The sequence below is a fragment of the Lepidochelys olivacea genome, assembly GCF_965140295.1.
Source record: "Lepidochelys olivacea isolate rLepOli2 genome assembly, chromosome: 7".
NCBI classification, from domain to species: domain Eukaryota; kingdom Metazoa; phylum Chordata; order Testudines; family Cheloniidae; genus Lepidochelys; species Lepidochelys olivacea.
Window position 1 is genome coordinate 32,055,382 of NC_140417.1, and position 13,947 is coordinate 32,069,328.

Here is a 13,947-nt window from a genome sequence, read left to right on the forward strand (position 1 = left end):
AAAGCATTCGGTTGGAACTCAGGAAAATCTGGGTCCTTATTCTGCCAGAAAATTCCTGTGTAACCTTAGCCAAGTCCCCTCTGATCTGTGCCTCAGATTCTCCTTTTATACATTGAGAATAGTAACCCTTCCTTTGTTTGTCTGGTCTGTTTAGATGGCAAGCTCTTTGCGGCAGGGATTCTCTCTCACTATGGGTCCGCACACGAGTTTCCCATTTTGGCTAGGGCTTCTAGCAGCTTCTGTAACATAATAAAAAGAAATGGGAGGCAGGATTGAAATGATCCACATATAGTAGATTATATAGTACCAGCTCAGAGGCCTCCTAGTGAAGATCCAAGTGCCTCAGTCCAATGGCATATCAGTATTTTGATTAACATATAATAGAAATGCAGATCATATGGCACTTAATCACCCACACAAGCCACTTTACAGCAATCCAAGTCCAAACAAAGACCTTTGGAATTAACCAGTGCAAGGATCAGAGTTTAAATTCCTCCAGTTGATAGTTGCGTGGAAGAACTGCAAAAAATGTTTTTAAAAAAATCCATACGCTTTGCTTTAAACTGAGAATTGTCCGCAGGTTTGGACAAGTAACACCTGCCTGTCCAAGTCAGACAGGCCTAGCAATGCTGCTGCAATGCATACATTACATAAAGTATGACGGACCCCACAGGGCTACCCGAGTAGAGAGAACCTGTGTGTAATATAGAAAAAGCAAGATTACTTTCCCAGCTCAGTTGGGATCAATTTAATTTTTGTTTGCTGTAATTTTATGGTGCCAGAGATTGAAACAGATCATCCTCCTTGGTTCCAGGCAGAGGTCCAGGAAGTGTGGATATTACTCAAGAGAGGCAGAGCGATATAATAGATAAGGGAATGGAATGAGATTCAGGAGAACTGGGTTCTCTTCCTGGCTCTGCTACGTGCTGTGTGAACTTGAGTAAATCACAGTCTACCCTGTGTTTCAATTCCCTATCTATGAACAGGGAGATGACTGACACACACTGGTGCTGAGGGCCAGATTATCTAAATAAAACAGACAAAAACCCAGCATGACCTACAGCAGGATCTGAAAATAGAACATCCAGCTCACCTTGAGCAGAAGCCTCTGCTGATACTGATGAAACTAAAGGGATAGCCTGGACACAGAGCTGAAAGCATGAACTTGTAGAAAACTCAGGGTGTATTTTATTTGCAGTTCACTTTGATGAGCTGACAACTTCCCCCTTGGCAAATTACAATGAAGACAAGCTGATCCAAGTCAGGGCTCCCGGTACACATTTGCAGTGACAAGGTTTGCATTCCTAATTGCAACAGGCCAAAGAGCCTTAAAAAACTCTAATACAATGTCTGATTTGCTACAAAAATCTATGCACAAGATTCTCCAAAGCATTAGTCCTGAGAGAAGGAAAGGTATTACACGGCTCTCAGAGCCCCTTCGCCAGATCATCCTTGCATCTTTTGACCAAATCTAACAGATGTCCAACCAGGCTGGATTTGAACTTGTACTGAACTCAAGGCCAGCATCTCTGTTTTAAGGGTAGGGTGCAGAGAGTCTGTTTAGATTTTGACAACTTGGGCAGCAATGCAGGGACTCTTTCGCTCTTCCTCTATATCCTGCCTCTGTATGTACAGACGGCTGTAGGTCCCCCCCACCTGGCCTTTGGTGAGTCGTCCTGGGTTCACACACACACAGCCTAAGACATCCTGTGGAGAGACAGGGAGCACATATTAAAATGACTATAGAGCAGGTAAGAATTCAGGCACAAGCAATCACAGCAAGTTGCAAAGTTATTGGTTTGTTTGAAATGGTTTCCACTAGGGCTGTCAAGCGAATAAAAAAATCGTGTTAATCGCATGATTAATTGCGCTGTTAAACAATAATAGAATACCATTTATTTAAATAGTTTGGGATATTTTCTACATTTTCAAATATATTGATTTCAATGACAAAGTGTACAGTGCTCACTTTATTTTTTATTACAAATATTTGCACTGTAAAAAAACAAAAGTAATAGTATTTTTCAATTCAGTGAAGTACTGTAATCTCTTTATCATGAAAGTTGAATTTACAAATGTAGTTACCTAAAAAAAAAAACAACCTTCAAAAATAAAACAATGTAAAACTTTAGAGCCCACAAAGTCCACTCAGTTCTACTTCTTGTTCAGCCAATTGCTCAGACAAACAAGTTTGTTTACATTTGCAGGAGATAATGCTGCCTGTTTGTTTACAATATAACCTGAAAGTAAGAACAGGCATTCGCATGGCACTGTTGTAGCTGGCATTGCAAGATATTTATGTGCCAGATGCACTAAAGATTCATATGTTCCTTCATGCGTCAACCACCATTCCAGAGGAGATGCGTCCACGCTGATGATGGGTTCTGCTCAATAACCATCCAAAGTAGTGCGGACCGATGCAAGTTCATTTTCATCATCTGAGTCAAATGCCACCAGCAGAAGGTTGATTTTCTTTTTTGGTGGTTCACGTTCTGTAGTTCTGCATCAGAGTGTTGCTCTTTTAAGACTTCTGAAAGCATGCTCCACACCTCGTCCCTCTCAGATTTTGGACTGCACTTCAGATTCTTAAACCTTGGGTGGACTGCTGTAGCTATTTTTAGAAATCTCACATTGGTACCTTTTTTGTGTTTTCTCAGATCTGCAGTGAAAGTGTTCTTAAAATGAACAACATGTGCTGGGTCATCATCTGAGACTGCTATAACATGAAATATATGGCAGAATCGGGTAAAACAGAGTAGGAGACATACAACTCTCCCCCAAGGAGTTCAGCCACAAATTTAATTAATGCATTATTTTTTTAATGAGCGTCAGCAGCATGGAAGCATGTCCTCTGGAATGGTGGCCAAAGCATAAAAGGGCATATGAATGTTTAGCATATCTGGCACGTAAATACCTTGCAATGCTGGCTACAACAGTGCTATGCAACAGCTCGTTCTCACTTTCAGGTAACATTGTAAATAAAAAGTGGGCAGCATTATTTCCCATAAATGTAAACAAACTTGTCTGTCGTAGCGACTGGCTCAACAAGAAGTAGGACTGAGTGAACTTGTAGGCTCTAAAGTTTTACATTGCTTTGTTTTTGAGTGCAGTTATGTAACAAAAAAATACATATATACATTTGTAATTTGCACTTTCACCATAAAGAGATTGCACTACAGTACTCGTATGAGGTGAATTGAAAAATACTATTTCTTATGTTTATCATTTTTACAGTGCAAATATTTGTAAAAAAAACTAATATAAAGTGAGCAGTCTACTTTGTACACTGCATTGTAACTGAAATCAATATATTTGAAAATGTAGAAAAACATCCAAAAATATTTAATAAAATTAAATTGGTATTTATTGTTTAACAGTGCGATTAAAACAGTGATTTTTTTTTAATCGCCATTTACTTTTGAGTTAATCACATGAGTTAACTGCAATTAATCAACAGCCCTAGTTTCCAACTCTTCAGGTACTACTGTAATATAAATAAATTATAATAGTAAAATCCCAACTGAGAGTGGGACCCCATTGTGCCTAGTGCTGCAGAGACATATAGTGTGAAACAGTCCCTGCCCCAAAGAGCTGACAGTCTAAACAAAAGATGGGAGATGAAACAGAGGCAGAGGGGGGGAAATGACTTGCCTGGGGTGACTGAGTCAGTAGCAGAGCCAGGAATAGAACCCAGGGCTCCTGATTCAAAGTCCTATCCACTGAACTATATTGCCTCACAATACAGCAGGTTCCCAGTTGGGCTGCTGCATTCCAATAATATTTTGACAATTTTAGCCCTACAGCAGCTGCAAACCACAAGGCTGAGTTTGTGCTTTTACAGCTCCTCTAGAATCACAGACATTGTCAGACTGGATCAAGATCTAGCCCATCTAGCCCAGTATCCAATCTCTGACGGTGCCAATACCAAATGCTTCAGAGAAAGGCGAAAGAAACCCTGCAGTTTAAATATAAACTGCCCATAAGGGGAGTTAGAGATAGTTTTATGTCCTGCTTCAGGAGGTTTACTATCACTTCCAAAACTCTTGGTTATGATTTGATCCGTACTAGTGTAACTCTAGAGATTCTTGTTATCCACATAAATGCCCTAATCCTTTTGAAATCCTGCTAAGCTCTTTAACCTCTCTACAGGTTAATTTCAGTGGCAAGGAGGCAACAAGGCTCTCATTGCTCCCACTGTAATTCCTTAAAAGTTTCTCCACATCCTCAAAAACATTTTCACTGAAGACTAGGGATTCTGCTGTGACATCTAACCCCTTGCCTACAATGAGAGAGTTGCAATGTAAAGTCCCTTGAGAAGGTCTGTGCTGACTTGATCAGAGGTGCCAAGGAAAAGAATCTAAAAGTGAAGGGACCTGTTCGCATGCCTGTTAAGATTCTGCAAATCACTACTAGGAAAACACCTTGTGGTGAAGGTTCTAAGACCTGGGATTGTTTCCAGATGCGTATCCACAAGAGTTTCATGGACTTACACAGTCCCTCAGATTGTTAAGCAGACCACTTCTATCAGTATTGAACCAGGTGTAGAAGTTGAAGTTACTATTGCTGATGCCTAAAAGCCCGTCATCTACTTTAATAAAAGTTGATTTTTTTTTTAAATTACAAGGGCGAGGGAGTTACAGTAATAAATAGTTTCTCTCAGCTAGGGATGGGAAAAAAACTAGCTCACCAAATGAAAGAGGAAGATCAGTGTGGGCGCAGCCTTCACTATCTGAAACATGGGGAAGTCTAGTTATGCAGATTAGCTGACTAAAATTTTCAAAAGCAATTAAGGAGCTTAAAACCCATTTTTCAAGTGACTTAGACACTTCAGTGTCCTGGATACTTCTGAAAACCAAGGCAATTTCAGCACCTATGGCACTTCTAAAAATGGATCTTAGGCACTGTTGAAAATTGTATCGAACATTTGTGGTATTGAGAGCAGAGAAATGGCATTAACAGAGCTGAGCCCCATTCCTACCACTCATCTTGCTCTTCCTGTAGGCTGAATTCTATACTGAGGCTGGGGTTCTCAAAGGCAGCCACTTCCCAATGAATTCCAGCAAGCAATGTGTGCCTAACTCCTTAGGCACCATTGAAAATCCCAGACAAAAATGTTTACATGCCCCCAGCTTACCTTAACAAAATATCTCAGCTCAGATGGAGCAACGAGGACATCCGGGGTGACTGGCAAAGGTACGTAATTATAGAAGTTCTCATAATCGACATTCATCTCCTCCGAGGGAGGGTAGAGTGGGTAATAACTGCATGGATCAATATTAAATTACTGATTACATTTAAATACACCACCTTTGCGCCGTTCTCCCCACACACCTTGCTGTCAGCCAGGTGACCAAGTATCAGTCCCACTCCTCCAGCAGCTTAAGGCTTGTGCATTGTGCTGTTAGCAGTGTCTCTGTTTACAGAAGCAGAAAGTTGTTCAAAAATGAAACTGAAGGCCTGATTCTCTGTTACCATGCTCCAGGCAGAACAAAATCCAGTGGCTGGAAACTGAAGCTAGACAAATTCAGACTACAAATATGGTACACATTTTCAACAGTGACAGAAATTAACCACTGACATAACTTAGCATTCTCCATCACTTGGAAGAGTCTTTCAATCAAGACTAGATGTCTTTCTAAAAAGATATGCTTTAGCTCAAAACGTACAGGATCAAGACAGAAATTATTGGATGAGATTCTTTGGCTTGTGTTAAGCAGGAGGTCAAACTAGATGATCATAACGGTCCCTTCTGGCCGTAATGTCTATGAATCTCGTGGGATCATCTACACCAGCGCAGGGCAGGTGTAAAACACTACCAAGTCAGGATGGTGGCACTTTTATACCACTCTCCACTCGTATAAGTGATTACACAAAGTGCTGGCAACAGAGTATAAGGCCCAATACCTGTCACTTTAGACAAGGAAATGTCTTGGGATAAACTCTAAATCCAGAAATTGATCTCACCTCCTCTGTGTCAGAACATGCTTAAGGATTCGGGTGAACCGGTCGGAGACACCGGAGGAGCTGTTTTAAGAGAAACATCCAAAATTTAGCTACAAAAACCAGGGGGGAAACGTGTCTCTTAAGAATAAGGTAATTTCTTTACTTTCTAATGAGCGGATGGTCTTGTGGTTAAGGCACTGGACTAGAACTTAGGACATTTGGGTTCAGTTCCCAGCTCTGCCACAAACTCCTGGTGTGACCTTGGGTAAGTCACATGGCCTTTCTATGCTTCAGATCACCATCTTTAAAATGGGGATAATAAATTTTCCCTTCTGTCAGTCTTATCTTCTTAGACTGTAAAATTCTTCAGGGCCAGGATTGTATAGTAGGATTTGCACAACACCCAAAAAAACCAGGGCCCTGATCTTTGCTAGGGCCTCTAGGTGTTACTCTAGTACAAAATAATAGTAGTCCTTCAACCAGCTAACACAACAAGTTTAACTTTGTTTTTACATTCTGTTAAGAACCACAGACTCTTATTAAAATAAAATTCTCTAATTTAAAACAGACACTTGACTTGTGAACACATCTTAACATGCTGCAGCTAGGAGAAAAACGCCTTGAGAGAAAATGCCATCCAAGTTTTATTTGGCAGGCAGGATGCCAATGAAACCGAGTCTGCAAGGAAACAAGGAGTGCATGCTTAATTAAAATAACCCCGAGGACACTGCAGGAGTTTTACAGTAGCTTATTCTAGCCCCAAATTTCTAAAGTTCTGCTAAGATTTGTATTATGGTAGTTCCTAGAAGCCCCAATGGTGAGTGGAGTTCCAGTGTATGAGGCACTGTATCCTGTAAGCATAAAAGACAGCCTCTGTCCCAAAGAGTTTACAGTCTAAATAGACAAAGAGTTGGAGTTGAAAATGGAGGCATAGAGAGGGAAAGGGATTTGCTCAAGAACATTGGTAGAGCCACGATTAATACACAGGTCTCTTGACCTCCTCCTGTGCAGTGCCCTATCCACTATGCCTCACTAGCTCTGATCAAGTCTTCTTTATGCTACAGAGTTTTTCAAAAATCCTATCCCCAAAACAAAGAGACTCCGCCACTTTGTAAGCGGGAGCGATAGGATAATGGAGATGGGTGATCTATTCAGGGTTATATTTGATCAACATGCTTTGGGGCTGCATTTGATACTACACAAACCCAGAGTCCTGTATTGGGTTTCCAAGCCAACGAGACAACAGTTAACTGGCAGGCATTTGGAGAGAAACAACCAAAGGGCTGAAAGGGCTGGAGGGAATGATTTATGAGGGATGATTCACATGAAGAAAAATATGCAGGTCTTGACTAGACAATGGCTATAGGGGTAGGGGAGATAAGGATAAATGCTGACAAGTATTTGTAAACACCAAGGTGGGCGTGGAGTTGTTTAAGATGGTCAGTCAGGTATGTGCATGTGGTGCACACACAGAGGATGCACTCAGTACCTCAGAGCTTGTCTGTGTGCTCAGTCATACTAGTTTAACTTAAGGAATTATTTTAAACTCATTTAGCCAAACTGATACTGATTTAAAAGACTGTTTGAACACACTTCTCTTAAGTTTAAGTCAGACTTAATTTGTTTTAGCTATGTCTTCACTGACAAAAAGAGGTATGTTTTTACAATGGGATAAATAATGTGTGTTAGCTAATCTGCTGTAAAAACATAGTAGAGACAAAGCACTTAGTTTAGGGAGGCACTGTGGCCTAATGGGCAGAGGGCTGGACTGGGGCTTAGAAGACCTCAGTTTTATTCCTAGCTTGGCCACGAGCCTGCTGGGTGACCATGAGTAAATCACTTCTCTCTGCCTCAGTTTCCCCATCTGTAAAATGGGAATAATAATACTTTTTAATGTGCTTTGAGATCTGCTAATGCAAAGCACCGTATAAGAGCTAGGAATTACTGTAGCAAAATGAGCTACTCTTAAAATAAGTATTCAAACAGTGGTTTGCACTAGCTTAACTAAACTGGTACAAGGCAGTGCATACATAAGGCCTCTGAGGAAGGTCCACACTGCAGCTAGGAGAGAGCCTCCCTGGTTAGGCAGACTCGTGCTAGCAAGGCTCGAGCTACCAGTAGCAGAGCTCAAGCTAGAGTGCTAAAAACAGCAACATGGACACACTGGCTCAGGCTGGAGCTCAGGCTCTGAAGTTAGGGGGCCAGGTGGACTTGAGAGCCCAAGTCAAAAAGATCCACATTGCTATTTTTGGTGCACTAGCTCTAGGTCTACTAGCATGAATCTTTCTACCTGGGTTGGGAGTCCCAGCTGCAGTGTAGGAATACCTTACAGCTGCAGTGTAGGAATACCTTACAGCTGCTACAGTCATTGTCCTATTTAAAAGTGCGGCAGCATGGAATGCCTAATGTCATCCTAGAAGGCACCAACTCCCAGCTTCCTTGTGTACCTGGATGGGGAAGTAAACATTGGCCCCCTACACACACATTCCTTCTGGCTGTCTCTTTTCAACACACCCCTATAAGCAATATTGTGGGAGATTAACAGGGGAGAAAGAAAAACCACTGAATTGTGCAAGAGAACTGGAACTCCACATAGGACTGGGAGTCAAGCATTTCGCTCCTATGACCTGAGCACGTGACTGGCCCTGGCCAGCAAGCATACACATACAATTTAACATGTGAATCCCTTCAAATGTTCCTTCCCCTCCATTGTGTGTCACAGGAGTTCAACCACCAAGTTCAAACAAAAATGCCTTGCTACAGCCAATAACATTTCCCCCCCCAGAACAACTGTACTGCAGCAAAATACCATGAGAGGTCTGGAATCTTGCTCTCTGGTCAGTTGTGACTACCCAGATGGGACTGCATGCAACGACATGGACACAGAATAAAAAGGACGCAAGTAAGTTTAGGCTTTGTTCACCCTGGGATTTTAATCACAGATATATTATGAGTCGTTGCAGTACAGTAGAGCCAAGAGGCCCGGGCCTCGTTGTGCTGGGCACTGCACAGACACAGAAGCCCAAAAGAGCTTAGAATTGAAAACTATAGGGTGGGAAGGGAAACAGAAGCACAGAAAGGGGAAGTGACCTGCCTGAGGTCAGAGCAGGTCAGGGGCAGAGCTAGGAACAAAAGCCAGGTCTCCCAAGTCTCAGTGCCCTAAGCACAGGTGCAGCTGCACCAGTTCAAACCCAGTGCAGACACAATCTTCCACTGAAGACCAAAGGGCTTTGCAAACAGGAATTAAGCTTCTCTGCAAGGTATCATCCTTATTTCACAGACCGGCAAAGCAGCTGTTCCGCATCGCTAGCACATCAATGAATGTTACTCAGATCTTGATTCCCTTGCATGCAATTACTGCATTACTATGCAGGAGAACCCAGAAGCGTAACAAACAACGATGGGACTACACAATAAAATGCAGCCCTATTTTGACTGGCTGCTGAGTAAGGTGCTAGATATTAAACAAAATGTATAAGTGTTAATAAACAAACTAGTAGTTTTTTAAAAGACTCTTTTGGCTCAAATGTGAATCATCATCTTTCAGATATAGGCCCTGACCCACAGGTAGTGTAAATCTGCATTGATTTCAACAGGGCTACACAACAGTCACCAGCTGCTGATGACCCATGACTTTTTCAACTCAATATCCCTTTAACCCAGTGTACTTCATTTTCTCTGCAAGCTTCTGCTGTGTTTTGGCCTGGTAGAGGTGACCAAATGTTTTCAATCAAATTACATGAGCGTTGGGCCCCACAGCTGGTCTCTGTTAAACTAGGAAAGACTTTTCCAAGGAATTGTTTACCCTAAAGTTTCACAGCTTGTTCTAAGCTCACATACCTGCTAATCTCTTCAGCACTCATATGGAATAGCAGGTCTGTGGAAGTCAGGCCAAAAATGACTCCATTTATTGCCAGAGTGCAGGGGTCGGACACAAAGTGTACTCGCTGAAATGAGAAAAGAAAGGGCAAAGTGCACTTTGGATTCAGCTGTTACCAACATCCCCCAGCTTGATGAATGGGTTTATGAACAGGGTGAGCTGGCCCTTTCAGGGGAGTTGGGCTCCATCTGTCATCCAGTTGATCATCCAGGTGATGATTTTGGCTTTGGGCCCATGGTTAGGTCAGGTGACCAGAAACCACATGATGGTAGCTGGGGAGGGGGGATGTTCCATCAGAAAGTGGGAGATCAAGGGCTAGGAAGGGCCTATGGGAGGTCTTTCCAGAGTCTGGAATGGGCCTGGCAGAACTCCTTTTCTCAAAGAGTAAAGAGACCCAAAGGGGAGCCAGGGTCAGGGAGGACTGAGGAAGAGGCTTTCCATAGCAGCCAGAGGGAAAGACCTGGCTGGAGCTACCTGCAGTGATGGGCCGGAGAAAACTTCTTAAGAGGAGATTAGGAGTAGAGAAGGGGCACACTGGAGCCCCACGGGACAATGCTGGGAGATTCTGGCTTAGAGTTGAACAGTTATTTTATGTTAATAAACCAGAATCCAGAAGGGTAAGAGTACTCCAAAAGCACCAGTTGTGGCAATTTGTTTGACTGGGGAAGGAGGAAAACTGAGGCAGTGGCGGGTGTCTGACACCATGAGGCAAGACCATGTTAAACCTACAAAAGAAGTTTAGTGAAGACGAGTTGTGAAAGGCACTATTCCAGATACTGTGTAGCTTAGCAGACTGCTTCTTTCTATGGACTGAATAGAGGGAGGTGTTTGGGGAATTCAAAGGGGAAGAATAGTAGTTTAATTTTAATGAAAGCAACAACCTCTTCCACAGAGAAACTTTTCTAAATCTTTAGTGATTGTCATGGGGCTTAATCAAGCGATAACTGTGCCTACGGATACGCCACAGTGGGTCTTACCTCTGTAATGTCTCATCTACACAGGAAAAATGACCAGAATAGCCATTGTAGAAAAGCTCCCTGTATGGGCACTCCTATTCCGAGACAAGAGTGCCTTTTTCCAATTTAGCTTAATCCAATTTTAAAAGTGGATTGCACTAAATCAGAAAAAGGCACTCGTATCCCAGAATAGGAGTGCCCATACAGGGAACTGTGCTACAATAGCTATTGTGGTTTAAATTCACACCCTATGTTATTCTGCAATAATTTTCCCATATAGACAAACTTTAAGGGGAAACGTTGTCGGTAAAGCTGTATGACTAACATACAGCTCATTGCAGCTTCACAGCTGTATGCTTGATGTCACAATTCCCCACCTCCCCAGTCATGCAGAGTTAAGTGATGTGGATTTCCTGGCAACAGGCACAGAGATAGTTTGTCACCTTGTATTTCATTTCCCACCCATTTCCTCATGGGGTATCTGAGTGTTTTAAAAAACCACATGGTGTAGGGTCCTAGATACAGGACAAGGAGCCAGCACAGCCCGAGTTCTGTTTTCAGCTTGGTCTCTGACTAAAGTTTCAGCTCTGTCTTTACAAGAGGACAAATGATCTGACAAAGCTTTTCCCATTTCTAACTTATATGAATTTCTGTTCTGGGCTTTCAATTGTTCTGTGCACCTTCCCCCAACAGGCTTAAATCTTTCATTTTTGCTGCACATTGATTGTACCAGACCATGGAATGAGTGAAATGACCAGCTCTTTAGCACCCAGGCCAGGGTGAGTATCCCACCAAGGCTCAGCACTGTGAGTGATCACACTCTATTGAAAGAAACAATAAAACTGAGCAAGATTTTTCCCAAAAGTGACTAGATTTTCAGAGAGTGTGCGAGCACTGTACTTCCAGGTGGTGCTGTTGCATAGTCTTCCAAGTGAAGAAGTTTTGATACTTGGAGAGAAGCATTATGTTTTGGTTTATACAAGTGGGGTTTTTTTTTGTTTTTTTTGAGAGCATCAGCTTCAGGTGAAAGGGAGCTTCAAGAGAGTTTGCTCTCTGCCTTGGACTCTGCTTAAGAGTCAATTAGTTGCCCCCTGGGAACCAAGGATTGGTAGTGGGCTGAGTTTCCTGAAAAAAGGAATTGCCATGCATGCCATTTAACCATCTCATGTCAGGACTGGTGTACATGTGTAAATAAATATACCTGGACTAGAAGTCACTGATTTCTCTTCCACTGGGAAGCAGACTTCCAAGGCCCGACATCTTCTATTGCTCAGCAGAGGGACAATGTATCAGAAGTGGGGAAAATGTTTCAGGTTGGGCACCCAAAAAACGCAGTTCCTTTTGGAAGTCTTGGAAGCCAAAGGTTACATTATATAAGGAATCCAAAGGATTTCTAGTTTTAAACTTTGATTAAGCAGGCTGTGCAGCAACTGATCAAATTCACTTTGCTCTTAGCCATTTTCCTGTTTGGGTTGAAATGAGAGACTTTTCTTTCAGGCTCCTGACCTGGCGGTCCAGCAAACAACCCATCAGTCACTTTCTCTCTCTTAAGTGAGCTAGTCAAAGGAAAAGTAAACAAACTAGGTGGTTAGCTATTGGAAGTTACCTGTTTGTCATCTTTAGACAGCTCATAGCAGCTGAAAGGCGGCTGAGGATATATGTAGTCATGGTGCACGTCTCTCAGCGATGGTACAAACACGAGCTGTGAACCAGCACTGTTGGCAGAGGAAAGAGAAGCATTCTAAGAGAGAGACCAGGAACCTAAGAACCCAATACTTGACAAACTAAGCACATCAATACAACAAGTTTAGAGTCCTCCACCTCTTAGTGTGGAAAGCCTTTGAAATTCATTACACAGGAAATTGCAATAATAGATCAGATCTTCCAGAAAGTTGATCTAGACAAGAACCCAAGGTTCTGGAGCACAATACCTAAGTCTGTTACAGGCTCCCTGTGAGAGCTTGGGGCAAGTCACTGAGGCCAAGACTTTCAGAAGTGACTAATGATTTTTGGCTGCCACAATCTGAAACACCTTAAAGGGGCTCGATTTTTTCAGTAAGAGGATGCTCGGCGCTTTCTGAAAGCCAGGCCACTTAAGGAGTCCAGCTGCGCACTCCAAAAAAAAGTCACTAGTTGCTTGTAAGCCTTCAATTTAAATTGGTGACTCAGTTACCCATCTATAAAATGGGTCTTTCCCTTTTCCCCTTTCGTCTGTATAGACTGTAAGCTCTTTGGATCAGGGACTGTATTACCATATGTCTTCACTACAGTTAGCCCAGATGATCGGAACCTGGTTAGCCTAGCTTGGGGGTATCTGCCGAGCCTGATGTGAACAGTCAAACTGCAAGCCATACCCAAGTCAGTCTCTCCTCACTGGTCCTGCACTACCTTGTGTGAGTGTTGATAGGATTTCTGGGGGCATGTCCCATGGTTCTTTGTACTGCCATAAGATGAGCTGCTCTATGATTCTTTCCCAATGAACTGTGAGAGAACTTGTCTGTCCTTCTGGCAGACAGGGAGAATTGTGGGAGGACCATCACCACGTCAGTGATTTAGCTTGCGTCCTCACTGCAAAGTGGGCAGTTTACTAGTTCAAGTGCGAGTGGAACCTGAGCTTTAACCAAATCCCCAGCTGGGCTAGCTAGTTACATTTTTTACACTGAAAATATCTCTTATGTTTAAGTACAGCTCATCAGTTGGGGGCTCAGTCTTGACTGGGGCCCATAATACAAACAATCAGCAAACTAGTTTAAATAGTCTATCCCTGCTGAAATTGCAGCCTGAGATACAAGGGAACCCTTCAAGTCCCAGCAGTTCTGATCACACCAAGAAAAGGGATTGCTGTGCATTCATTAGGAGATAAGATAAGTAAACTAAGGAGAAACTCCTGTTCACTAGTGAAGAGTTAAGATTGCCTTAGGATTCCTGGAAACAGCTATGCTGCCACAAACCTGATTTTGGAACCAGATCTATAGTTATTTCTTTAACCATCAGATGACGCATCCATTCAAAGCAATCTGTTGTAATAATGAGACCACGAGAGAGTTACGTGATGGATACAAGAAAGCTCAATAGAAGCAAATGGAAATGGGTGACAGGATGGATCACTTGATGATTACCTGTTCTGTTTATTCTCTCTGGGGCATGTGGCATTGGCCACTGTCGGAA

General features: G+C 42.6%; 1 protein-coding gene across 4 annotated transcripts in view; it reads right to left on the reverse strand.

Annotated features, from left to right (window-relative positions):
* Nucleotides 1-1,165: 1,165 nt before the first annotated feature.
* The window catches only part of POLA2 (DNA polymerase alpha 2, accessory subunit), a 44,870-nt gene continuing 32,088 nt past the window's right edge, over nucleotides 1,166-13,947 (reverse strand). For 2 of the 4 annotated variants that reach the window (XM_084633856.1, XM_084633855.1), the window contains exons 14-18: nucleotides 12,386-12,494; nucleotides 9,784-9,890; nucleotides 5,965-6,024; nucleotides 5,135-5,261; nucleotides 1,166-1,707 (exon numbers count right to left, since the gene is read on the reverse strand). In XM_084633856.1, the coding sequence (XP_084489982.1) occupies nucleotides 1,561-1,707; nucleotides 5,135-5,261; nucleotides 5,965-6,024; nucleotides 9,784-9,890; nucleotides 12,386-12,494 (550 nt within the window). In that variant the 3' untranslated portion in view covers nucleotides 1,166-1,560. Of the gene's footprint in view, nucleotides 1,708-5,134; nucleotides 5,262-5,331; nucleotides 5,414-5,964; nucleotides 6,025-9,783; nucleotides 9,891-12,385; nucleotides 12,495-13,947 lie in introns of all 4 variants that reach the window. The other 2 variants (XM_084633857.1, XM_084633858.1) reach the window with 2 other exon arrangements.